General features: G+C 40.8%; 2 protein-coding genes and 1 long non-coding RNA gene across 3 annotated transcripts in view; 2 read left to right on the forward strand and 1 right to left on the reverse strand.

Moving 5' to 3' along the window:
• Positions 1 to 138: 138 nt before the first annotated feature.
• On the reverse strand, positions 139 to 18,710 carry LOC121110711. Its single transcript, XR_005859778.1, has 3 exons — positions 18,248 to 18,710; positions 3,912 to 3,977; positions 139 to 631 (listed from the first exon to the last, which is right to left on the reverse strand). It is a non-coding gene; the product is annotated as an uncharacterized LOC121110711 (long non-coding RNA).
• On the forward strand, positions 7,853 to 17,123 carry BRS3 (bombesin receptor subtype 3). The gene is made up of 3 exons (NM_204406.2): positions 7,853 to 8,462; positions 10,967 to 11,318; positions 11,923 to 17,123. The coding sequence occupies exons 1-3, from the start codon at positions 8,032 to 8,034 to the stop codon at positions 12,328 to 12,330; spliced, it is 1,191 nt and encodes a 396-aa protein (NP_989737.1). The 5' UTR covers positions 7,853 to 8,031; the 3' UTR covers positions 12,331 to 17,123.
• HTATSF1 (HIV-1 Tat specific factor 1) overlaps positions 18,416 to 26,661 on the forward strand; it is a 15,022-nt gene continuing 6,776 nt past the window's right edge. The window contains exons 1-5 of the mRNA XM_001233031.7: positions 18,416 to 18,784; positions 22,878 to 23,082; positions 23,421 to 23,468; positions 24,062 to 24,216; positions 25,289 to 25,452. Of these exons, the coding sequence (XP_001233032.1) occupies positions 18,617 to 18,784; positions 22,878 to 23,082; positions 23,421 to 23,468; positions 24,062 to 24,216; positions 25,289 to 25,452 (740 nt within the window). The 5' untranslated portion in view covers positions 18,416 to 18,616. The remainder of the gene's footprint in view (positions 18,785 to 22,877; positions 23,083 to 23,420; positions 23,469 to 24,061; positions 24,217 to 25,288; positions 25,453 to 26,661) is intronic.

A 26,661-nucleotide genomic window follows, 5' to 3' on the forward strand; every position in this document is an offset into this window, starting at 1 on the left:
TTACTCTTAATGTGTGTACTTTTAATCACTCTGAACATGATTATAGAGCTAAACCTTCCCATGATCCAGCTGTGTAGGCTTCATTGGCATGGCACTACTGACTGCATAGAGTTTGGTTCCCTTGTGCTTCTGCGATTAACCATCATGGTACAGAGACTGACAACTTTCTTTTATTCATCATTATCACTCCTCATGGTCTGTCCTCTTGCATTACGTTGTACATTATCCAATCTTCCCTCTGCTCCCTTCATCTATCCTCAGAACCCAATATCCAGAATATTGAGTTTCAAGTCATATTTTTGAGCCCATTAACTGGCTGTCTCTGGAACAGATGGTTAGGTTCCTCAAGCAGTATCTTTCCTTACATCTTCAAAATGGATTTTGATCAACTTCTGCATTAAGAAATTGGACTTGGTTTTCCAAGGTGTTCCTGTCAACTGTATGTCTTTGTTTTTCAGCTGCACTGTCACTGCCACCTGGGATTTAGAGCTCTTAAAGATGATTAGATGTCTGCTTACAGGTTTGACAGCATTGCCCTGTACCTTCAGATGGAATGTGGAATTGAGAACAACTGAAATTCCTACCTGTAATGGGTATTCATGTGCATGATAAAGGTATCCAATTGCCTTTCCTGCAAAAAATAAAATAAAATCCAGACAATAACAGAGACAATCCTGTGCTCTCTGTGCAGTAGTGTGCTTTGCTGTGAATCCAGCAGGAGATAAAGTCTATTTCATAACATCACAACAGTACAGCACGACAGGTTGGAACAAAACTGCTTGGCATTTACTGCTGCTATCAGCTTCTGCCTTTGTGACCTGAGTGCAGCTTACACATCTCTGCAGAGTCCCTTCAGTTACTGCAGGGGGAGCTGGGTCAGGTCTGTGGGCATGAAAGAAGGAATTTGATCACAGCAGTAGAAAGAAGAAATACACCATCCTGAGGACTGGAAGACTTGGCTCTCCCCTCTTGCTGAAGGAGGTCTTTATTTCAATGTGTGCCTAAGGAAGTAATTTCCTGCATAACTAAATCTTAGTTTCAGTTTTGAATGCCCTTCTCCAAGTTATTCAAGTGAAGATTTTATTTTTTATAGTTGTTAATATAGTAAAATACTAACAAGTACCAGGGGCAGAGAAGAAAAAGCATAATGGAACAACATCTTAGAGCTGGTATGTATGACAGCAAAAACAAAAGGTTCTTTCATTCTGTGAATAGCTCCCACACAGCAATTAGTGGAAAAGATGAATATTTCAATGTACAGTAGCTACAGCCAACCCACTTGAAATCAGATCGACCACTTTCAGATCCTTGGCTTTCCAGAGAAATGTTGGCATTAAAAACAGGCAAATCAGTTCCACTTAGCACCCACTTGTTTGCCACTTGAAATTGTTTTCAATGAGGAAAAAGAAATAAGAAAATTAGAATGAAATACAGTTGAGGATGCTGGTCAATTGAACTACAATCCTCTGCAAACTCATTGTTCCACAACCTGCTGCTGACTGCAATACATGTGCCACCATGGGGTGGCCAGTGAGGGTTATGGTGGAAGGATCTCAGGGGAACAGGAGCTTCAGCCCTCCCTGAGCCCCCATATATTAACGTGCCTCTGCAGTGGTCTCCCCAAGCCTGATGGGGACGGACAGCCTGACCCTGTTCCTTTCTCTATCACCCTCACTGTTCTTCTCTGTGCAGTTAGTTATTTTTGTGTATACTTCATAGGACAGAACAGAATAGGCTTAAATTTGGATGAGACATTAGGTAATGATTTCTAATTTTAAGGACCAGTAACTCTGGGGTAAGTGGTTAAGAGAGCACACAAAATTGCCATCATTGCAGGTCTTAAAAGCATGTACAGTACAGTCCTAAGACAAGTATCTGCCAGAGATGGTGAAAGCAAGCTCAATTTTGCCTTAGAGCAAAGGACGGACTGGAAGAGCTGCAGAAGGTCCTGCTAACTCTGCTCTCAATCATTCTAACTTAAAATAAAATGGCAGACAAAGAGAATCTATGTGAAAGCAATGTGAGCCTGGCCTTGTCTGCATAACCGTCATTGCTTTCTCTCATTCCTGATAAAACGCAAAACGGAGCTTGATTTCCTAAACCTTTTGCTAAACAAAGGCTGGGGTCCTCGGGACGTTGCTGGGAACGCTGGTGGATTGGTGAGGCTTCCTGCAGAGCAGTGTGGCACGGAGCTGGCTCAGTTCTCAACCGGAGCTGTTGATTTTTTCTTTTCTATTTGAAAAGCAAAATCTGGGAGTAAATTTCTAAAAACCTGTCAACTCGCTCATGGGAAATGCAAAGCGCTGTTTGTTCTAGGAGGGCGGTGAGCTCACTTCCACTCTCCATCATGTGCCTAATAGCTTTTCCAGCTAAACAGGATATCATTTATGTTTCAAGCATAGCATTGTTTAGGTTGTCACCCAGAATGAAGATGTGTAATTTTTGCTGGGCTGAAATAATATCTTCTGCACTGTCACCATTACATTCGCTCTTCTTCAACATATCAGTGCTGACGTTCTGTCACAGAATTGAGTGCTGATGTTTTTTGCAGGGAGAGGACACGTACAAAGGCAAACCTGATAGGAAACTGCTCTGCACTTCTGATTCACATCCCGAGGATTTCAGGTGACGGCAATGCTCCCACAGCTCTGGCTGGGAGCAGAGCTGCTGGTGTGCACTGCGTTACCGTTCTGATGGTGCCGGTGCTCGCTGCTCACTATCCAGGCAAGCAACAATCTGAAAGCTCCTTTCATTTCTAAGTCATTCTCAGTTATTCCTAAATTGCTTATTTTGAGCCATACATACATCAGAATATGCAAAATGCCTGCTCTATTTTAAGCTGATGGAAGAAAGATATCTAAAAGTGTATCTATCCATGAAAGCAATTATTTGATGTCAGATCTCAGTGGGTTGCTAACAATGGGTTAGACAACACTGTTGTGGGTAAAGCAAACAAAAAATGATAGGAAAACCTCCAGAAAAACCTCCCCACTGCCTTACTGCAGCTTAGACCACCCCAAGCCCATACCCTACAACCCAGCCAAGGACAGCTGCCCAAAGCTGCCCTCTTCCTCAGTGCATTTACAGCACACTGGTAACCATCAGATGGATGAATATTACACAGGGTGACAGTTGAAGGTCAGTAAACTTGTTTCAGTTTTCTTCTGGCAGTTGATAAATCTACATACAGTAATGATTGGCAACATAGGTACTTTTACACTCGAAACGTAAAAGTCTTTCTAAATTTAGAAGGTGGTTATTATTATGAGGACACTGAAAGAAATGTCATTATGGGAAAGGAACTGAGATTAGAAGTCAAAATACCAGGAAGATAATTACCCATTGCATAATACTCTGCTTTTAACTATCAGAACGTATTCCACATGTAATGGCACTCTAATGCTTTTAAATCACACATACCACTGAGTGTTTCAAGGATGCCCAACAGAATTACGCTTGCTATATTATTTCATTCCTGGATTGTTCCCATAACCGAAGAAATTCAAGGATACGCCTTAATGTTTATTTTTCTCTCTTTTCTGAGAAATGACAGCAGTATTTCACTCGCTATTCTCACACTGAAGCTGACCGAGGAAACTCTTGGAACGGGATGCAATAGTGGGGAGAATGGGACGAAAGGTGTTTGGAACCATTGATTGGTGAGATCGCATCATAGTCAGGCTGAGTCCCACTAACTGTGCGGAACACTCTAGATTTAGACTTTGTAACAGAATTGGAAGCTATTTTCTTAGGTTTTCACCAACAAGATATCACTGAAGGCTGCTTCTGACAGCTCATCAGAACTGGCCTTCCAACTCATCTTCAAAGCACTGCAGGATGGGATGGCATTTTTTTGCTCTTGCCATGCTGGTTAGTCTTGTGGGTTTTGGAAGTATAATTGGATAACTCACCTTCAGTTCCAAAAGAACGGGACGCAGTTGGGTGCTGCACAGCTCCACCCATCCTTCGTGTAGAATCTGCAAGATATGTGAAATAACTGTTGGGTAAAAACTTCATTCTTACTATTGACCTCAGCTGTGAGACTCTTTGTCGCCTCATCTTGCCATTATGTGGCATGCTATTGGCAATTTCAATTTGAAGAGAAGATACCAAAGGTTCAGTTTGGAAACAAAGCAATTGAACACTCCTGTCCCTGCCAGACTGCTGTTCCTATAGCAGGTGCTCCTTTCCCAACACAAAGGTGATGCTCAAAACAAGAGGATGAGGAGTGAAGGTCATGAAAGTGTTGCTGTGCTCTTCAGTCAGAATGACATGGTTCTCTGTGAAAGCAACAGCAAAACATGATGGAAGAAAACTGTATTTCACATAACTCTGGTTACAGCTACAGATTCTGGCTTCATTGCTGGAGCTGTTGATGGAGGAGAAAAAATCCTCCTTCACCTTTATGTTAACAGCAGGCAAACTGCAAGAAAGGCTATTAAGAGTTGCTGTCCTGGAAGGAATAGATTTAGATGGAGCTGGGCAGACTGCTAAGGATGGACAAGTGGCTGCCAATCAGATTCATCTGGAGCAGAGCTCTTAATCTGAGATACGCCTTTTTAAGAAAGGATGCCACAACAGAGCCTACCAAAACTGAAGACTGGCTCCACCTACCAGGACAGACAAGCTGTTCTGTATCTCTCTATTGTTAACACCTCAAGAACATAAACACCAGTTTGCTCCGTGGATAGGCAGCAAGATACATCAGCCAGCAATAAACAGATGGCAACGCTGCTGGCAACGATGGGAGAGACCATTAAAGCAAGGGTCAAAAACGTGTTTGAGACAGAAATAAAAATTTAAGACAATTAAATAGTTATAGGCAGCAGTGATACAAATAAAACAGAGGAAGAGGTTGGCTGATGGAGCTGTAGTCTCCTCTGTATCAATCCTGAATTCCTACTGCTCCAGCTACAAAGCAGTTTGACATATTTGAGTAAATAACAATCAACTCTGCACGACCAGTGCATGCTGAAATAATGAAAATGTGGTGCACGGGATAATTACAACGTTAGCAAATCAATTTATTTAATAGGAGTTAAGATTTTGGCTGTGTTCTCTGTATTTTGGGTTGGTGCAGAGCAAATGGTTCTGAAAGAGATTTTTCTGAGTGGGTGACACTACACAGCACATGGTAATGACTTAAGTCAGCAGTCACACTGCATTAAAACAGAAAATTTGCATTAAAAAGTACAGCTGAATGATACACTCTTGAGTGCTTTATTTGCACAATTTGGCAGCACGGAGTTCAGAAGGAGCAACCCTTCTTCTCTGAAGCATGGTACTCCAAACAGTGCTCAGAATTACCTCAATTGCTTTTTCCTTTACACTGTAAGACAGAACTCTGAAGTAACACCTTGGAGTTGTTTACTCTTTGCAATAATGATGCCATTCTCTTCCTTTCTAGATGGATATTCAAATCTGAAAGACATTAGACTCTGAGCTAAGAATGCAGCGTGTTTCCCCCTGCCTGGTTTGCACACATGAAACCAATGAAAGCACACAGGAATTCATGAAAGAAACGTTGAAATTCTCCCATCACAGACTGCGAATTTGATGCTTACTACCCACCCTTCCATTTTCCTGGATTTCTTTTGGTCCAAAGAACATTATTTTGTGTGCGTTTCAAAATAATATTTTGCACCTCCTAACAGTCAATTAAGAAACATCTCACACTCTATAAAAAGAACCTGGTCCCAGCAAAATCCCACAGTACTATCAGCTCTGTAGGAAGGACTGTGAGAAAGAAAAGAGCTTCTGTCTGCCATATTCCATCAAGAAGGCAATAAGTTGGGGAAAATACAATCTTTCAATAGCAAGGAAAGCCAAGCAGAATTTCTCACTGCTGTGAAGTTGGGGAGAAATAGGTACTCTGCCCTGATAGAGAGAGGGCAGGAAACTGTGCTCCCAGGTAGTGCAGGCTCATACAGTGTGAAGCATCAGCCTGAGCATATAGTTCATATAGTATATATAGTTAATACAGGTTCATATATTTAATTCAGGTCCAGTTCTGGCTACACAGTGCATAAAATACCAGCATTAAGCAGGATTTTAAGCCCTTGCTCCTTTCTGGGGTTGCTTTCCTGCACAAAATGAAAGGGCAGATTCAACTGAACCTCAGATCCCATGTTGTCAGCCTGTATCTGATGGATCTGAGAGCCCTGGGACTGCCTGAGTTTGGGATCTATGCTGCCAACTGAGCTTTCTTGCACCAACCAACCCCTTGTGCAAATCAAGACAAGTAAGGAGCTTTTATCAGCTCAATCCCAGCTTTAGCTAAACACCTGATGTTTCATTCAGATGCTGCCCTTGAGAGCTCAACACTTAGTGGATAGCAATTAGTTCCTAATGTTTGCTGATACTCTGCTTCACCTACACAGGAAACCTAAACATTTTATGTAAGTATCTGACACTAAGCTGTCACAATCTGCTTTAGTTGCTGAACTCTGTATTAAATATGATGCACAGTACTATGCTAGTGTAGGTGGACAACATAATCAGACATCTTCAAAGGCACCTAAATCTGTGAGCAACCTACGTACTGTGCCTGTATAAAGGGACATATTATGGTTGATCGTGACAAGAACTCCTCTTCTAAAAGCACTTGCAAAAACATAATTGGAATCTTTAACCCCCGCATCCCTTCTATATCAGTGACTCCTTCTTCCACCTGGCCATAGCATGGGTCTGCTTTCCACAGCATCTGATAACCATGGCATAGATCTGCTTGCACTGCTTGGGATTGGGAGAGTGGAGTTTAGAGGATTTTTTTTTCTCTAAATGAAACAAGCTTAATTTGTGTGCGTGCATAGCTAAAGATAAAGGGCCATAAGACTGCTTTACTGATTTGAGCAGATGATGTTCTTCACTCCAATGTCACAGCTGAAGAACAGTCTGGAGGAAAAAACACTCCAGCTACTGATCTTCATCTTCAAGACATAAAACTCAGCCCTTTGACATCCTTTCCTCTTTCGTTATTTAGAAATAAGCTTTCTTAATTTCTGGAGACTTAAGCTAATAGGTTCCATTCCTCATCCCTTAGTTTACAGTAAAGTTAATCAGAGGTTCGTCACAGAGCAGAGTTTCAGATTTGACTGTCGACTCATCTAAAGAAAAGGAAACCCATCGCACTAACACATGTGATTGAAACAGCACCATGAAAAGTGATTTTTTCTCTCAACAGATTCGAATCATCAGTTGTACCATTCAAAGCCTCTAAATACGATGACTATTGCAATATAGTAGTAGGCTTCTGCACTGCAGTTATCTGTAACCCTGCTCAAACAGCAGCATAAATTGTGGCTTTTGTTGTCAACTAGACAGTTTCAAGGGACAAACAGAAACTTTCATGTAAGAGCCAGCAGGATTACAGATATTGCCTTTTGGAAAGTCATTGCATTTCAGTGGTGGAAACACCAAACAGAGCACAGAGAGGCACAGACTGTCTCTAAGGCTTTTTAAACAAATACTATCTATAATTTGAGATTTTTTTTTATATGCCATTAGGGCATACTGTAGAGTTTTATGTTAAATCAGTATATTCTGTGCTTACCTGTACTATTCAGAAAACCATGTCAGGTTTTCATTTTATTTCCTTTCCAGAATATTTTGGGAAATAAGAGTAAACATTTTCTAGGCACTTTGTGAATCCTTCTGATACAGTAAAAGTATAATACAATACTTATTTGCCAGGTACCTCCAAAAAAAAAAAAAAAAGACACCATTTCTGCTAGGATCTTTAAAGAAACCCTTTTTCTCTTTTTTCCTCCTCCCTCCCTGCTCCACTAGCTGAAAAGCCAATAAAAAAATTCTCCACCTCCTACACAGTTCAGAAGAAGATCTGTGTGCATTTATCCTAGGCATGTTTGGAGACCCAGAAGGGGATGAAAGTAGTTAACGTGCAACAGGAATCTTCACTTCAGGCACTAACCTGTACCTCTGCACTGACCTTGCTGATATGCTGCAAGCTAAATATTAGACAATTTTTTCATCAAATTAAGTCCAGCCTGAGGAGAAGAAATGGGTAAAGAAATGTCTCAAGTATACTTGCATCCATCTAATCAGACGTTGTGTGCAGCTACAAATGGTACAGAACTGAAATCAATCCTTGATAATGAAACAACAAATGAAAAATGGACCGAAGACTCCTTTCCAGGATTAGAAATACTGTGCACAATTTATGTTACATATGCTGTGATCATTTCAGTGGGTCTCCTTGGAAATGCTATACTCATCAAAGTCTTTTTCAAGATTAAATCAATGCAAACGGTTCCAAACATCTTCATCACCAGCTTGGCATTTGGAGACCTGCTGCTTTTATTAACTTGCGTGCCTGTAGATGCAACACGGTACATTGTGGATACCTGGATCTTCGGAAGGATTGGGTGCAAGCTGCTGTCTTTCATCCAGTTAACATCAGTTGGAGTATCAGTGTTCACACTGACTGTTCTCAGTGCTGACAGGTGGGTCTGATGCATCCGATTTGCCTCAGGTGTGAAGTTAGGAATGAATAAAAGAGCAGAGATGATTGTTTTGCATGGTATTAAATGGCACATTGTGACTCTCCCATTTAACTTAAAAATGTGTTAGAAAAATCGGAGCAGTTCTCTTTAATGGAGTGAAGTGAGAAGAAGTCTTTAAGTCTTCTGACCTTTTATTAGCGTGAAGTACAGTATGAATTTTTTTTCCTCTGCTGCACAGAAAAAGTAAATTGTTTAAGGCAGGGAAAAGCCAGTATATTGGTGCTATCTAGTGGTGCTCTAAAGTAGTCGATGAAGATGAAAAAGAGAACTGAAAATAATGGAATGGAAATCCTTTGTCTCACTGTCTGTACTCAGTGAGGGTCCAAAATCTTACAGCTGAAAGGTCTGACATATGGGATGGAAAGCCAAGAGGAAACTCAGAACAGATTGTGAGACTAACTACTTTCCTGACTCTCCTGACTTGATGGCTACTGCAATGCTATAGTAATTTTCAGCTTGGTGAGTGCTTAGTGTGAGATAACACGCCACAACTCCAGTGTTTGCTTTGCTTTGTGCTCACAACTTTTATGCTTCTTCCAGGGATACTTTAGCACAGATGTCCTGAAATTAAATTCAGGTTACAAATGAAACACCGTTGGGGGGGATCGGTGCTCCCATCTGACTTGTGTCAGGAGTTACTGAATAATCTCTTTTCAGTGCACCTCCTTTCTGAATGAACAATACTACGGTGAGATTTCAGTCCAATGAGCATGAGCTGATTATTGTATCAGTTAGTATTAAGTATTTTAGTATTAGCAAAGAAAAGATTCTCATTTTGCATGCCAGCAGTAGAGGACTGTATGTAACAGCAAGTAGCTCACATGTGCAGACATTTAATCCCAAGCAATGCTACTGCTACTGTGCTCTGACAACAAAATCAGCCACTGGCTGCATTGGGTCAGAATAAGGGTCATGTGGGCCAGTACTCAAAGTCCAGGGGTGGTAATACAAGGACAAGAAAAGGCACATAGGGAGAATAAGAACACGGTGATCATACAGCACTGCACCTATTCCCTAAGCCTTCAGATGACCTCCACAGCAGATGTAGTTTCTGTCTGCTTTGTAACCTCAATGGATGTCTCTTCTTCACTCTTTCTCAGTGTCTTCTTGAACTTGTTTAGCAACGACTTGCACTGACCCTTTCTATCTCTCTTTTTGTTTTGGTTTTGTTTTGTTTTCAGTGTGGCTTAATTTGATAGCCCCAACTCTTGTGCTGGAAGTCAACAACTCATATCAGTCCTCTCCAGGCCACCCATTTTATGTTCCATCCTTAGCATGCTTTTCTGAGATAAGGTGTGCAGAACAGCACATGGTATCCACAAGTTGCCCGAACCAGAGATACAGGGAATTGCACAAGATCTCTTTTTTCTCACCATTGCTTTCCTAACAGTTCCTAACATTTAGATGAATATCAAGCTGATGTTTCCATTGAACTATCTATCACAGTTCCAAGGTCTTAGTCCCTCACAAAGTCAGCTTGGCATCCATCACTGGGGCACTCGCTTCCATATTTGATTCTTCATAGTAGTTGTTGTGTAAGTACTCCACACAGTGTTCTCACAGGATAACTATATGGTAAACTTACTTAGTTCAGAACATGAATCATATACATGATCAGGTTCGAGTATGCTAGAAGACCTTAAGGTCAATAACAATTGTATTTATATAATAAACGACAGTCCAGCATGCAGTTTTCTATTTAAAGCTGCCTAGAGGAGAAAGAGAAAACCAGCTCCAACTTGTGCAAAATGGTACAACTGCGCCATCTTGTTCTCTGGATCTTTTTTCACAACATCTTCTCTCATGCCAGTCTGGTGGCCCCCTGGAAGGTCCTCTTCTGTCTTTTGTCTTCTCTTTCCGTGTCCCCTTTCCACACTGATTTTCACACATCCATAGATTCACCCAAAGCTTCTCATATGTGTGACTCAGTCCGCATGTGGCTGAATCACAAGCCATGAATCAACAACAGTATTAGCTCATATTTTATAAATGTGAATGAACACCTGAGCATTACTTTGAGTAAGATCACTATATTTGCTGGGGTCTTATGAACACTGAGGAGAACAACAGCATACATGCTTGGTTTCAAGTAATAATAAGCCAGTTCTCATACTTATTTAACTTTCGGTGCAGTGCCATGAAAATAAGAGATGTTCATGAAAGTAGGATAGATGACCCCTTTTACTGATTCTAATCCAAACAGTAGAAGGCACCTTTACTTAGAAAGGCTTTGATGACGAGTTCTGCCAACCAACTCATTAAAATAATACATTCAAAATCAATCTTTGCACTTACATCTGAATTATAAAGAGCTACTATATGTTCCATTTCCAAGATGATTCTTACAACTTTAGCCAAAACAGAGATGCCGTTATCTGCAGTGAGTGTGCATGACTAGAGCTTGCACTACTACCATATTTGACAATGGCGTTGGTTGCTTCTAGGTACAGAGCCATTGTTAAGCCCCTGGAGCTGCAGACCTCGGACGCACTCCTGAAGACCTGCTGTAAAGCTGGCTGTGTCTGGATTGTCTCCATGGTATTTGCTATCCCCGAGGCTGTTTTTTCAGATTTGTATTCGTTCAGCAATCCTGAGAAAAATGTAACTTTTGAGGCATGTGCTCCCTATCCTGTATCTGAGAAGATACTGCAGGAAGTGCACTCCTTGGTTTGCTTCCTCGTGTTCTACATTGTGCCATTGGCTGTTATTTCTGTCTATTATTTTCTTATCGCCAGAACTTTATACAAAAGTACATTCAACATGCCAGCAGAAGAACACGGTCATGCCCGTAAGCAGGTAAGTTATGATCAAGCACCAAAGTGTCAATTTTTCCAGAATCTAACATGCTGATTGAAGTCTTCATTCCTGAGTGCAAAGCCTTTTCCTGATAGTACGCACAAACAGATGAGTAAAATGCTCCATAAACCCATATTAGCAATTCAAATTCAGCTGTGTGCTTACGCACATGCTTATGACTCATAAACTCAATTGTGAATGTACACGGTTTCCTAAAGAGAGATAGAGTTTGCCTTGCTTTATTATGATCCTATTAAACTCAGGAGTTAACAATGTTGAATTCTAAACTGTAAGACCTCATCCTTGTTACCTGACACGTCAAGCATTGTGCTTTCAAACCCTACACTAGATGAGATTCCCATGTGGTTTATAAGGGAAAGGGAATGTGCTCCACACTGAAAAGACTTCCTTAAAAAATTATAAAAAAGATTTATTTTCTTTTCTTCTTCTTTTTCTTCCCCCCTCCCCTTTTTTTTTTCCTTTTTTCCTCTGCTGTTTTGCTTTTTTCGGTCACTAATGCATTTAAACTCCTCTGAAAATCAGCACCAACTACGTAACTGTTATTAATTGCCATTAATACCAGATATGCATTATTTTCTTGTAGATTGAATCCCGCAAGAGAGTTGCAAAAACAGTGCTGGTGCTTGTTGCTTTGTTTGCCTTTTGCTGGTTGCCCAACCACATCCTCTACCTATACCGCTCTTTTACATACCATACTTCTGTAGATGCTTCTACCTTTCATCTGATAGTTACTATTTTTTCCCGTGCCTTGGCCTTCAGCAATTCCTGTGTCAATCCTTTTGCTCTTTATTGGCTGAGTAAAAGTTTCCGCCAACATTTTAAGAAGCAAGTCTCGTGCTGCAAGGCCAAGCTTTGCACAAAGCCTCCCAGCGCTCCCCACAGCAATTCACCCCCCAGAGCTCTGTCAGTCACAGGCAGCACACACGGCTCAGAAATCAGCGTTACGCTGCTCACAGATTACAGCATCACCAAAGAAGAGGAAAGTGTTTAGTTTGCTTGTGATGAAGAAGGACAGAAACTGAGCGTTTGCAGTCAAGTCACTACTGCCTGCATCATGGAAGGAGGTGCAATGTCTTGCTGAGCCTCTGAAAGGATTTTCATCAGGAGTTCCTAAGTTTTTTAGAATATACAACAAAGAAAGCAAAGTGTATGTGAGAAGAAGCTAAAGCAACTGAAATTTTCAGTGTAAGCTCAAAGGAATTGCTCACGTGCCCAAGCATGAACGTGCACCCTTGGCTGAGGTTCGTGTGCTAAGCAGAACAGGAGACAGCAAAGTTGCTGTGAGAATTGGCCATGGGGATTGCTTTGTTCTCAGTGATTTGTTCTTTCACTTGTGACTGGAAGCTCCCTTCTGTCAAGTACCTGCATCTAGAGCATGCAAGCAAAACCATGCATACTGATCAAACCGTCAGCTTGGGAGGTGTTTGGTTTATTTCCTTTCTTGTCCCAAATGTTGAAAATTGATACATGTATTGGGAAATAAGCTAAAATGAGAGAAAGGTAAAGCTTGTAGGATGGTGTAATAAAAGGAAAAGGCATTATTGCCAGATCCACATTGCCCTTTGTTCCACCAGTGACTTTGAAATTCTGGGTAGGAACCGACTGCAGTGAAAGGGATGCTCTCTCTACATCCTAATGAACCAGCAGGTCATTGTCTGTCCTGGTCAGCAGTAATAATCTTCAGCCACATTTGTAAAATTGCTTTTGATCCACGGATAAACGCATCAACAAGAGCAGTGTTCTTCACTGCTGCAGGGATTTTACATGAAGAGTTGCAGTTTGGATTTGCAGTGCACTTCCAAAGCAAACTGCTCAGACATCCCCGCCTGCCTTACTTTGCTCTGTCACCCAGAGCAGCCCTGGGTGCACAACTTGGATTTCTTTCAGAGGAAACTGTTCAGTCCACGGGACCAGACTGGAGCTGACAGCCTCTAGAAGCATAGTGCATGAGTGCCAAGATAACCACATCCCTCTACTCACCCTCCTCTACTGCAGTGTATTGCTTGGTCATGTGTCCATTTCAAAATCACCTGCACATTTCTAAGCATGCTGGGAGGGCTGGATTTTTCCATTGTACTAGTTTTTATGAGATTAGCCTTCTCAACTCACACCCACTCATTCTGATAACACAAGTCAGTGATAGCCTATCACGGGCATCCTCTATATCCCTAAAAAGCTCAGCAGCTTGTCAGGAAATAACAGGAAGCAAATCTTCCGACCCCACCTTGCAAAAGTGTTGAATGACACTTGTTTTTATTAAGCTGTGTACCCTGAACTGAAATTTTGTTCTGTGGGAGTTGGTGATTAAAAAAACCACAATGGATTTTCCACTGCATAAAGTAAAGGACTTCTATCTCAAAAAAACAACGCGTGCGTTACATTATTGAAGAGAGGTTGCAGTGTATGAATCACACAAAACGGTGCTCTTGGTCACAGAAGTTTAAATTGGATGTCCTATTTGACAGGCTACCTAACCTCTGAAGGACAATGCTCCTCCAGCTGTACACAGCCCTTTACACGGATGGAAATCCATCCATCCACGCATGTCATTTGAGCTCGTGATATGATGCAGAAAATCTCTTTGCAGTCTCTCTCTTCTGACTGCCCTCGTCAGAATAATAAAACCAAACTGGAAATCCCAAAGGCATTGGAATACAATCTCTGTAGTCATCTTAAACTAGTTTACTGATAGCCCACTTTAATGCTATCAAGCCTGGCTGTGTATTACTACTCTCTTCACATCACTTGCTGCAAGGCGATAAGCGCTATTTATTCAAACGGTGTCTCCATTTTCTTGTATCAGTTGTACACCACAATAGGACCTGCACTAAATGGAAACATAACAGCACAGAAATGCAATCTGTGGCAAAGTGGACTCCAGAGACCTTATTTTCACTCTTTGTCTTAACAAAACACATTCCTTGGTACTGAGCTACATACAAGGACGTACATATTGCATTGCTATTTTCCCATTCTCATTCTATTTACTGGAACTGCACAATGAGATAGAGATGGGTAAATAAGCCTACGCATTTGAGACCCTCCTTTTCTCTTCCTAGATCTTATTACAGAGAATTCTAAATAAAACAAAGATCAACAAACATTGCACTTCCTTACACCACTCTTGATTCTAGCTTATTGAAGCCCTTGGAAAATAATCTGCTACATGTTTCTGGACTTCACAGTTTGTCTCCATCCAAGGGCATATTTCCCACTGCAAAGTCCTCCTTGCTATAAAGAAACTCCTTGCTATACAGAAGGCCTTAAAAATCACTGTTTCCTAATTCACCACTTTCTTTGCTTTGCATGCAGATACTTTTTGCTTGCGTAACGACTCCTCCAGCTGGATGGTCTATCTATTGCTCATATGTTGTACTAGAAAACTTGATGTTTTTACTATATGCTGCACATATTTCAAGCCATAATTTAAATACTCCATGTACCTTATGCTTTAATAATTCTATATTTTCAAATCTTCATGAGATGTTGAATTACGGTGACATATTGGACAATATTTATTTTTATCTGAACGATCTGATGTTACTCATTGAATCTATTTATCCAATATAACTATCCATAAAATGTCTCTGTGTTACCATAACTGGATTCAGGGGGAAGGATTGCTTCTTTCGGTGTATTTTCTCAGTGCTGAAAAACAGCCCTCTCAGCCCTAAGTAGTACAGGTGTAATTCTACAAATGGATACGGGAAGGATGTCTATTTACAGAAACATTCAATGTCACTTAGCAAAGAACTGGCATGAAGAACTACAATTTTACTATTTATACCCACAATGAAATAATAATAAGAAGAAGGGTACAAAGTACAGAAAGGCAAGACTCTGTGAAAGGACTTGTTCATATGGAGTCTTACTGGGTAAGTAAATGCTATTTTTAGGGTTTGCCTTCTTGCAGTTTGTTTTATATGTACACATTGCCAGACTTGAGATTCAGTTGTAACAAATAATGTTTTTGTTAGCAACAGGTTAAGTATGAGTGCTCTAATGTGTGCTTCCAATATAGGATATTGGATTGGTTTCAGAAGGATACTTTCCACCAAAAAAAAAAAAAAAAGAACAAAAGAATGTCAAAGCATGGATACTATAAAACAGAGTGCATCTCCAGCAAATGGCACTGACTGTTAAAGTCACTTTGTGAAACTATAACCACCTTTATAGCTCGCCCTCTTGTTTCCATAGAAAGCATCATTTCGTTTTACACAGTTAAATATGGACTGCCTAGTGATGGTCATGTGTTTCTGCTAAGAATACTGCAATTAAAGAAGAAGCTAAATTTACTCACAGCTACAGGACTTGTACATTTCAATCAAGGGTACTTAGAATTAAAAAAAAAAAAAAAAAGGTACAGGCTCTAATTGGTATTGAGTTATGGCTTCTGCCACGGCTGGTCCTCTCAGTGTAAGGTCAACTATTCTAAGGAATTTCTATTGTCAACATAGGAGGGAATGTTTAATTCCCAGCACATCTAGATCCAGTTTTCGCAGTCAATCTCACTAGCCTGTGTGTGAGAGCTGCAGGGCTCAGCCCCAGGGAAAGCACACAGGAGTAACCTCTCTGTAATGAATCAGTATTTAATGACTCCCTGACACGACATAGCAAAGCGTCTTCTTAGGAAATGAAGTGTTACATGTTTACTTATCAGCTAGTGAATTGCTGGTTCTGCTTTAATAAATATCAAAATGCTTTATGAAGCCAATATTTTGGTACTTTTAGTAGGTGGCATCTCTGGAACAACATTCAGTTCTGATGAATCAAGATTTCCTTTTATCACTTGGAAAAGTCAAACACAGATACAAGATCATAATTAGATTACATGCTAATGTCTCCTTTTACTGTTTGCTTTGAGATATTTTGTCATTTAAAATGTCATTTCCTGACATTCCATCCCCAGAACCTGCAGCTCATCTTTCCCCTGCTGCAGCAGCTGTGCTTGTGCAGCCATGAATTCAATTATTCCAAGAGTGTGATTGAGGCAAAAGCTGTCTTGATTTACATATATAAAAAAAGAAAAATTACTGGTTTTCAGCTGAATTAGCCCCCTGAGCTGGCTCACTGTGCAGTTGTTACTTAAGATGAAGAGAACAGATGGCGGTGACAAGGTAAGAAGCTACTGGATGTCAGCTGTTCTGCAGTAGCTGCCTTCATGCATGGTGTTCTCTGTGGGAAGTGCAAAGGAATCTGAGGTAGTTCGTCCTCACCTCTGCAGCAGAAATATACAGACTACACTTACCAGGCAGGAACTGATGTTTGGTAGCTGGATAACCCTGCTACAAGCAACCATGCTCTTACTTCTAGCAATCTGTGGGGATTAAGTTCGGATGTCCCACTCCCCAGAATAGTGCTCAGATGACTTGTTTTAGGCAGAGCTACAGTGAAAGTGCTCTCCAGTCCTCCCACCACAGCTATGCCAATCTGTAAAATATCTCTTGCACAGCAAAAGAAGGAATTTGAATTTTTAAGTTTACCATTAAGCACTCAACCAGGAAAAAAAAAAAGAGCTTATATACTAGCACTCCAGCTCTTTGGTCCAAGGACATCGGATCCAGAGTTTGTTAAAGTAAAATGCAAAACACTTGGGAAATCTGTAACACGTGGACACAGAGTTCACTACATTTACCCAGTCTGTAAATGTGAAAAACTCTGCAAATATCAGATTAGTGGTCTAAGACTTAAATTGTAGAGCTCTTAGAGCATTCAAGGCTGTAATTATCATACATCCAAATATATATCCAATTCAAACCTTGCAAATAAATACTTAAGCCTATTAAACTGGATTTCTCTTCATGTCACCACCTAAGAGTGGAAATGGAATGAGTGGGCATCAAACCTCAGCAGCTGACTCACTGATCATTTTTTTCCCTCAAACATCAATACAGGCTGATCTGATCTTACTGGTGTCAGCAACATACAAAGGACAGTAATCTGACCTGCATTTTATTTTTCAAGTAAGCACAGCTTACAACAAGCCTCCCATGTACCCCACTAAAACGGGCTACGTCAGAGCTAACACAAATGTCTCTTAAGCTGTCAGATTGTAAGATCATACAACAACTTTTGGATGACTATCAGAATAGCCCTGCCAAGAGAAAATTCTTGAAGCATGAAAGAAGCCATTAACTAGGCTGGTTGTTCTTTGTGTAACAGCCAAAGGATACTGAAAGTCTCTATTTATATCCATAGCAATTTTATCTGGCTGTCTGTTGACCAGCCATTTAGCTATGTCGGTCACTCCCTACTGAGCTTCAGAGGCTCAGAATTCTGTCTTTGATTTTATTATCATTCCAGTCTGTCTGACAACACAGATATATCTGTCCGTGGAATACTTATTTCCAGAACATTTCTGCACAGGGCATCACTTTTCTTTCTGAGCGGAAAGATTGCTTTGCCACTCAGCCACCTGGCGGCCTGCCCTGCAGCTTCCACAGAGCAGTGACACTGCCATCGAACACACCTGCACTGCTCCAATGCCTGCACTTTAAAGCTCAAGGTTAAGCTCTGCATAACAAAGCGTAAGCAGCAGGCTTCTTCACCCTCCAAATAAACACCTCTAAATATACCCCTTAGCAAGTAAACTTGCTATTGGCACAGATCTATCTAGATTGCAGCGAAAACCTCTAGATGGCACCAAGCAAAGCCCCGTTACGAGAACCGATTCAAGTCAGCCGCTGTGCGCAGCTGCCCGAGGGAGGACACCACAGGCACGGGGTGCTACAGTGCTTCACCCACGGCAGACTTTATTTCATCCCGTGAGTAAAACGGCCGTAGCTCCTACAACAGGCCTGCTCAGGCACGGCTGCTGCCCACAGCAGCTCTCGGGAACGCCCGATCACCCCCTGAGGCGCCATTACAACAGAACTTGTCCCGCCCCCACAACCAAACGCAAGCCCCACCTCTTCCGTGCGCGCCCGCCGTTCCGAGCAGGGTAAGATCACGCTGCCTTCCCATTGGCTCCGCGATCTCCACGTGATCTGCCATCCCGCGTCTCATTGGCTGAGATGAAGGAAGGAGCTCCTTGCGCGGGCTGGGTGCTACTTCCGCTCCTGCGCGTTGCAAGGTCCGGGGTCGGTCACCGGCGGCGCGGGGCTGAGGAGGCGGTGCGCGCTCGCCGCTGTTGCCTGCGCGTGCCCGCGGGTCCTCGCGCGCTCCCGGCCCCGCCGCTCTGAGGGGGCGGGGCGAGCAGTGCCTCAGTCGGCAGCGCGGGAGCGTAGGCCCGGAGTGGCCGTCTGCCTTCCCCCTCAGCGCCGAGGCCCGGGGCCAGGATGAGCGGAGAGGACGGCAACGAGGAGTTCTACCGGCAGCTGCAGCTCCAGCAGCAGTACGAGGCCGATCGCGGCGGCGAGGGCGATGCCGATCCCTTCACCTACGTGGACCCGGCCGACGGGGCCGCCTACGAGTGGGACCGGGAGAAGAAGGCCTGGTTCCCCAAGGTGCGTGCCTCCGCCATCGCCGCCGTGCGGGGCGGTGCCTGCGATCGGGCCTGGCGAGGAGGAGGCTCGTGGCCACGGCTCTGAATGGAGCAGCCTTTGATGTTTCTAATTTAGTGTTACTTTCAATTCTTATCGTGGTATCTGCGGCAATCTTTGTCTTGCTGGTGGAAGTGGAGCAGTCGAATAGCCATTATAGAGGCCCAGATGAAAAACAACGAAGCACGTTCGTTTTCTCTGTTGTTATTATCTGAAAGCTATGCAAATGTAAAGATTTCTTCCCTTTCCTGAGATCTTGCACTTGGAAATTAAGTGTATTTGACCGCAGAGATTTTGTACAGACTAGAAACGTTATATTTGATGAATTTAGAGATGCCACCAGTTTAATGTGGTGAGCTAGTCTACTGATCTGCAGGTGGAATACTGTTGTTACTATGTAACAGTGAGAGGTAACTATTGCACCTATAAGCATTGAACTGCCTTATAATGTGTATTTGATGTATCTGCTGTGCTGGTTTGTGTTTGTGACCGTGAATTTGTGAATCTGAGTGAGATTGAAACCAATTACGTGATACTTGTGTGTGTATAAACCTAGCAGTGCATCCATACAGCACATAGCTTACAGGGGGCTAAAACCATGTGAAAAATCTGGGCTGCCAAAGTGGAGCAGCAGAGAAGTGGGTATCCCTGGCTCCCTGGAGAGGGATGCATCCAATAAGCACAGTGCATCCTGAAAGGGTTCTCCTCCCCTCAGTCGTGTTTCTTTCCCTCTTTCTCACATATTTTATCTATCTTCTATTCTCAGAAGCATTAATCTTTCCTAAAATGCATTCCTTATCTCATGTTAAAGACTGGGGGGTTGATTATTTTTAAGAAGCTTGATACAGCTGTTGGCTGTGAATATTTAACTTGAGCTACTGCTAACCTGAATTAAGGGCTATACTGGTTTCTGATGTGAGGAATATCTTAGCTAATAAGGTCCTTCTGTCAAGTTTGGAGAAATGATGTAAGAACAGAAAAATTCATTAATAAATACGATTCACAGTAGAAGTTAATAAATAATCATAGTACAGCACTGTGTTATAGGTAGGTCAGTGATCTAGGTGTTATCATATCTCAAGTTACTTTGTTTGGCTAATGATCTGTAGGCTAATATAGTGAGTGCTTCTCCACTCTGGGAACTTCACTGCTGTGTGTTTCAAAGCAGTGGACAGAGTTTATATTAGCTGAAAGAGTTCCTCAGAAAAAAATGGAAAGATGCAATCGCTTGTATTATTTAATGATCTTTCTTTCAGTGGTACTATATCAATAGGCACCACCTTTTGATTGATCTTCACAGGGACAGCACAAAGTCACTGAATTCATCAGCTGTCCCTGCGTGCTATGAAAAAACAGATGTGGGATGTTCTCTATAAGCCTAACGTATATGTTCTTCATTTGGATAATTAAGTGCTTTCCACTTCAGTGTAATTAGTTGTTAATTATGTGGTAGCATGTCCTGTAGTATTGTGTTTCTTTTCTTGTAAGCTGAAGTGCCCCAAACTGTAGAACAGTGGGTGTAGATGTAGAACTGATCTATTTTCATGCTGTTTGCCACCAGAACAAGGTTGAAGCCCCAAACCTGTATAGAATCATAGAATCACCAGGATTGGAAAAGAGCACCGAGGTCATCCAATCCAACCATCCACCTACCACCAATATCTCCCTACTAAACCATGTCCCTTAGTACAACATCTAAACTCTTCTTGAACATGTTTAGATGTTGTACTTAATTTGTTTTTGCTTGCAAGAAGATATTTAAAAGTGAAATAGTTGTAATGATGTAAGCCGTAGTATGATCCCATGTAATGGAATAAAGATCTTTGATATTGACTGCTAAAACATGACAGTCTGGTGCGTAGTAGGTCATATGCTAAGAATAAATCTAGCTTTACATGAGAATGTGGGTCCCCCAAAGTTGGAAATGGTATTGCTGGATAGAAGTGGCTCGTTGTTGGAGGTTTTATCACTAACTTCTCAGTAGGTTCTCTGATTGAAAAGAATAATACTGTTCACCAAAAAAACTTAACAGCTTTTTAATTCTCTGGATTTCACCAAGTGTGAAACTAAGAATGCTCAGGTTGCATTTGACACAAGCAATCCTTATTTGAATGCATCTTTTTTTTTTTTTTTTTGCCTCTAAAGATCATTGTACTTCTTGTTATTGGCACTGTGTTATGCTGTGCTGTAAGAGCAGCCACTTGTGATCTTAGCAGAGGTGTGCTGCCAGTGCAGAAGCCGTGTCATGCTACACTTCTAAGTAATGTGGAGCTCCACAGCGTTTTGCATTATTCATGGCAAGCCTGATATTGTCAACTCACTGTATTTTTGTCAAAAATAAAGGCTTGAAATGTTAAGCTTCAAATCACTGTGGAAGGTATGAGAGTACATTATCATTGCTGACGCTTGCTGCTGTCCATTGTGTCGCTGTGTTACAGTAGCTTGTTGGAATGGAGTTTTGTTCCATTTGAATACAGATGAAGCAAGTGCAGTGCAGGTCAAAGGTTAAGACTCAGGAGAAAACATTTCAGTGTATACCTTCAGAAAGTACTTTATTGTGCAGCAGTGCTCGTAAAATCAGCTATGATATATAATCTCTGAATGTATTGGGGCTATTCCAGATATATGTATGGACTGTGAGAAGAACTCCTTGAGAGCGGCTCTGCTGAGGAGTCATAGAATCATAGAATCATAGAATCACTAAGGTTGGAAAAGACCCACAGGATCATCCAGTCCAACCATCCGCAAACATACGGATGCGGAGTCACTGCAGATGAAAATCTTATATGAACCAGCAGTGTGTGCTTGCAGCCCAGAAGGCCATCAGTAACCTGGGCTACATGAGTATAGGGGTGGCAACAGGATGAGGGAGCTGATTGATTGTCCCCCTCTGCTCTGTGCTCGTGAGGCCCCATTGGAAGTACTGTGTCCAGGTTCAGGATGCCCAGCTCAGGAAAGATGTGGAGACACAAGGACGATCAGAGGGCTGGAGGACCTCTTCTATGAAGATAAGTTGAGGGAGCCGGGCTTGTCCAGCCTGGAGGAGTCTTTGGGCAGACCTGTTAGCAGCCTTACAGTATATGAAGGGAACTTTTCAGCAGGAGAGAAATCAACTTTCTACACGTGTAGATAGTGACAGGACAAGGGAGAATGTTTTTTAACTGAAAAAGGGGAGACTTCTCAGTGGGAGGGGGGTGAGGTGCTAGCATGGGCTGCCTAGAGGAGTTGTAGATGCCCCATCCTTGGAGGTGTTCAAGGCCTGGTTGGTTGGGGCCCTGGGCAACCTGATCTAGTGCCTTATGTAGTGGTTGGCAACCCTGCCCATGGCAGGAGAGTTGGAACTGGGTCATCTTTGAGGTCACTTCTAACTCTGGCCATTCCATGGTTCTGTGCTGATATCTTTGCATGTTATTGCTTGTGACTGTTTTAAATTTACTTGGCTGAAAGTACTTGTATCATTTGTAGTTCATTTGGTCCCTGTCTTTAAAAGATAGATATTAGTTGATCTTTTATGTTACCCAATTAGAATCTTTTTCTAGAAAAAAGTAAGCTATTTATTCATCTATTAGCAGAACATGAAGTAGAATATGTAGAATATACAGCCTGATAAACAGTGTGTCAGTATACAACTCTGTTCAAGTGCAATATTTATTGCCTGTCACCACAAATATATTTCATCTCTGTAAATGTTTCTGTGAAAAAACAGATGCCTACAAATGTTGGTCATTCATCATCTTTGGGTAAGCTGTTGGCTTACTGTCAGTGTCACTTCATCTCTTCAGTGTGGTAAGGAGTGCTTGCTTTCTGTCCTTGAAGCAATTCCAGTTTAAGTTGAAAGCAGAAAGCTTTGCCTGAAAAAGGCAGAACTTGCGAAATGTTTGTTTAAAAACTTTGTGCTGTGTGGCATTGATGTGTTAATGTAGTTGAGGAAATACCTGAATTCATAGTTCTTGCTGCCCATATGGCTTTTTACAAAGATGATTCATTATTTTCTGCGGTACTGGGTTGAAAAATGGCCACCAATGATTTTGGTTTTTATTTCCTCATTTAATTTCAGATAACAGAAGATTTCCTGGCAACGTACCATGCTAACTATGGCTTCAATGCAGACGAAACGGATAGTTCATCTGCTTCTGGCACAGCATCTGAAAATAAGTTACCACTAAGTTCTAAGACATCAGAAACACAACCGTCAGCAAATGAGAAAGGACCAAAACAAACAGAGCCAAAACAAAAGACAGAAAAACGGAAGCTTGAGCCAGGTAAGTGATGAAGAGTTTCTGTCTATGTAGGCTTCAACCTGCATAGTACTAAGTAGAAACTGTCAATTGTTCAGTATTACCATGAAGAGCAAATGCATTTGTTATTCTGAAGTTTTTCAAAATGATTTCAAACAAGTATGGTACTTCATAGGTATCTCTCTAAGACTGTATACAAGGTGAGAAATAAGAAAATTCAAGTATGTTTGGGGTTTCTGTGGATAAACATAAACCTTTTAGCAATCTGAGGGAATGTGAACATCAGCAATAATATTACTGTGTGATTCCATGTTTAATATATTGGTGTGACTGAATTCAGACTGTTTCTTTTTTTTTTTTAGGATGGTTTCATGTTGAAGAAGACAGAAACACAAATGTTTATGTGACTGGTAAGTAATACCACATTAGGTCAAAGTAAATAAATCTCATAAGAAAATTGTTTGTCTCACTGACTTCTAGTATTACATGCTCAGTCTGCCATTTGCAATTGCTTAACCTTGTTTCTGACTTCATAATATCTGTGTGACCTTTTCAGTTGCGTACGTTGGAAAGTAATCTAAGTGACATCTTCTATCTTTCTTTTATCTTTTAAATGTGATATTCTGTGAGATGTAGCAGCTAAGTCCATAAACTGTCATGCTTTCTTTCATTCTTTTTTTTTTATTGTTTTAGTAAGAAGAACTCCTCCAAACTCACAAGGAATAGGATAAAGAGAACATACTAGAGATTAGGGAACACACAGATGTCACTATATGCTAAATTTATCTAGAAATAAAAATGTCAGTGGAATAATACTTGTAAGATAATGGTAAAAATATTGGTTCCAAAGGCAGTGATTTATTATTTTGTATTTAAATTTTGCCAAGTTTCCTATTTTTCACTTAAAGAAATGCTGTTTTTTCTTGTCTCATGAGATTTAAAAATAAGAAGTAAAAAGTTAAGTGAAATGTACTCAATCCTTCTATTTTAATGTACCTGACAGGTTTACCACCAGACATTACAAAAGATGAATTTGTTCAAGTCATGTCAAAAGGTGGTATCATTATGCGAGATCCTCAGACGGAAGAGCACAAAATCAAACTTTACAAAGATAAGGAAGGAAATCTCAAAGGAGACGGCCTCTGCTGCTATCTAAAGGTCAGTGGTGCACCAAAATGCAATATTCCTTCCTGCTGAAAATACTTGTGGCCACAGTTTCACAATGGATTTAAAAAGATTCTTTAAGTGTCTGAAGTATAACATAGAACATACGTGTCTGTTATAAGCTGGTATATGGGTAGTTCTGGAATCACTGTCTGTGCACCTCATTTGTTTTCCCTTTATCCAGCTCCCTAATGAAAATATCCATTAATACCTGAACATATTCGGAAGTATTCCTGTCTTAGGTGTCAGTGATTGTGATGTAAAACAGGGAACCTCTTCATGTTCCACTAGGAAAATTTGCCTCTGTGTGGCCAAGAACACGAACTAGGAAATGAGAAGGAATACAGTGTAGCTATGTATTTACAGCCTTTAACTGAGAACTGTTTTAAGTTCAGACCTTGATTTCAGAGCTGTTCTTGTTCCCTATATTAATCTACAAAAGTTTGGGTTGCAGTAGTATTTCCTTCATGTATTTCAGCTGTGGGTCATTTGGAAAGTTAGCGTATGCCACTACAGTCTGCTTTAACTGTGCAAGAAGCGCCAGGTAGTACTAAGCAGCTGCCCTGTAATCTGCGTGCTAGCTTTATGATTTAGTAGTTAGAGCTGCTTAGTGCACAAGTATAAATACAGTGTCTACTCTGAAGAACTTCTAGGAGAACGTTTTAAATGGCCGAACAGACTAAATGTCAGCTGTTCTCGGAGAAGTGGTACAATATGTACAGAAAGTCAAGCACTTGTTATTTTTTTTCTTGCTTTTATCAGTTTGCTTGAGTGTTGAGAGTAGTTTTAATGACATTTAATTGGAATATAAGCAATTGCTTTTCAGAGCATTGATCTGCTACAACAGTGATAAAGAAGTACTTGATTTACATTGATTGAAAAACCACTGCTAGTTGTGTGTTTTTCAGCAATGGCTTTTTTAGTTAAGACTAAAGAAGAGATTTGGCATTATGGCTTTTAGTATCAGGGAATTGATTCTTAGCGCAACATTCTTAATTATATCTTACTGGATCAGTTGCCTTTGCACTGTGATTCTTAAGCCTATGTTCTGTTTCTGTTTTCACAGAGAGAATCAGTTCAACTTGCTTTGAGGCTTCTGGATGAGGCAGAAATTAGAGGCTATAAATTGCATGTTGAAGTTGCAAAGTTTCAGCTCAAGGGGGAGTACGATGCAAGCAAGAAGAAGAAGAAATGTAAAGACTACAAGAAGAAATTGTCTCAACAGCAGAAGTTTGTATTTTTTTTTCTTTCTGTAAAATATTGCTTGAATTCATAGCGCTATTAGAGTGTTGCTTTTTTCAGATTAAATGCTAAGAGTTGCACAGAAGTTCACCTGACAGTGAAACAATGTAAATAATATACCTTTGAAGGGAAGGAACTTCTATGTTAATTGTTGATACAATAAGCTTCATGATTACAAAGTTAAAATAATACCTAGGAAACCAAGTTTCTTTCAGTTATACAAGAAAATAGTACATCTCAGGGGAGTTAAGACTTTTTTTCTCCCATGAGTGTGAGAGTGGGTGAGTTCTGTCATCCTAAGCTTACTTCATAAGGTAATAATTCTATGTACATATACTGTTGATATGGTACTTTACTCACTGCAGATGGTGAGAGATGCTAGCTTTCTTAGCAGCAAGTGTTAAAATATCTGTAGATTCCCACAGCTTTATGGTATGTGCCATTTTGCATTTTTTTAATTGTACATGGATGCATTGGTTTTATCTCTTAATAATTGTTTTTCTGCATTTTGAAAGAAGGTGAGAATTAAAAAGAAGAAAAAAGTTTTGAATGCATAGGACTCTTATTTTAATGTAAGCAGCATTCCACTAAACATTTTCAGTAGTAATGCCAGTATACACTGCCATACTTAAAATGAGCAAAGTCTCTTTGACATCTTACCAGTTAAGAATAAAAGTAGTTTGAAATGTTTGTACCTCAGATACATTGGCAGCTCTTGTTTTAAGACGTCTCCAGTGTTGAGAGGGGAGAACTATGGAAACAGCATTTGACAGCAGTTTGGGTGAATAAACAATTTGGGTTCTTTAGTCATTTAGCTGTCTTGGTTTTGTCTTACACAAATTGACTTCTGACAATATTCCTTTTGGGTTGAAGAACATAATTTACTTTCAAAGCAACTTTGGCAATCCAGGTTTTCTTCAGCTCATGTAGCAGGTATAAGGAGGAACTTAATTTTTTTTTTCCCTTAAATATAAGATTTTGAGATTAAGAATTGCAAATAATTTTTTATTTTATTTTTTTTTTTTTTTGGTAGTAGAATATGAAATATAAATTCTTGAAGAAAAGCCTATTTTTATCAGAAAGCAAAGTCATAGGGAAGATACACAAACCTGTCAGTGCAATTCAGGGTCATAGTCTCCATACACAGTGGAACAAAATACATTTCATAGCAATCTCTTTGTAAGACCCAAAGAATTC

The sequence above is a fragment of the Gallus gallus genome, chromosome 4, assembly GCF_016699485.2.
Source record: "Gallus gallus isolate bGalGal1 chromosome 4, bGalGal1.mat.broiler.GRCg7b, whole genome shotgun sequence".
Classification (NCBI taxonomy): Eukaryota; Metazoa; Chordata; class Aves; order Galliformes; family Phasianidae; genus Gallus; species Gallus gallus.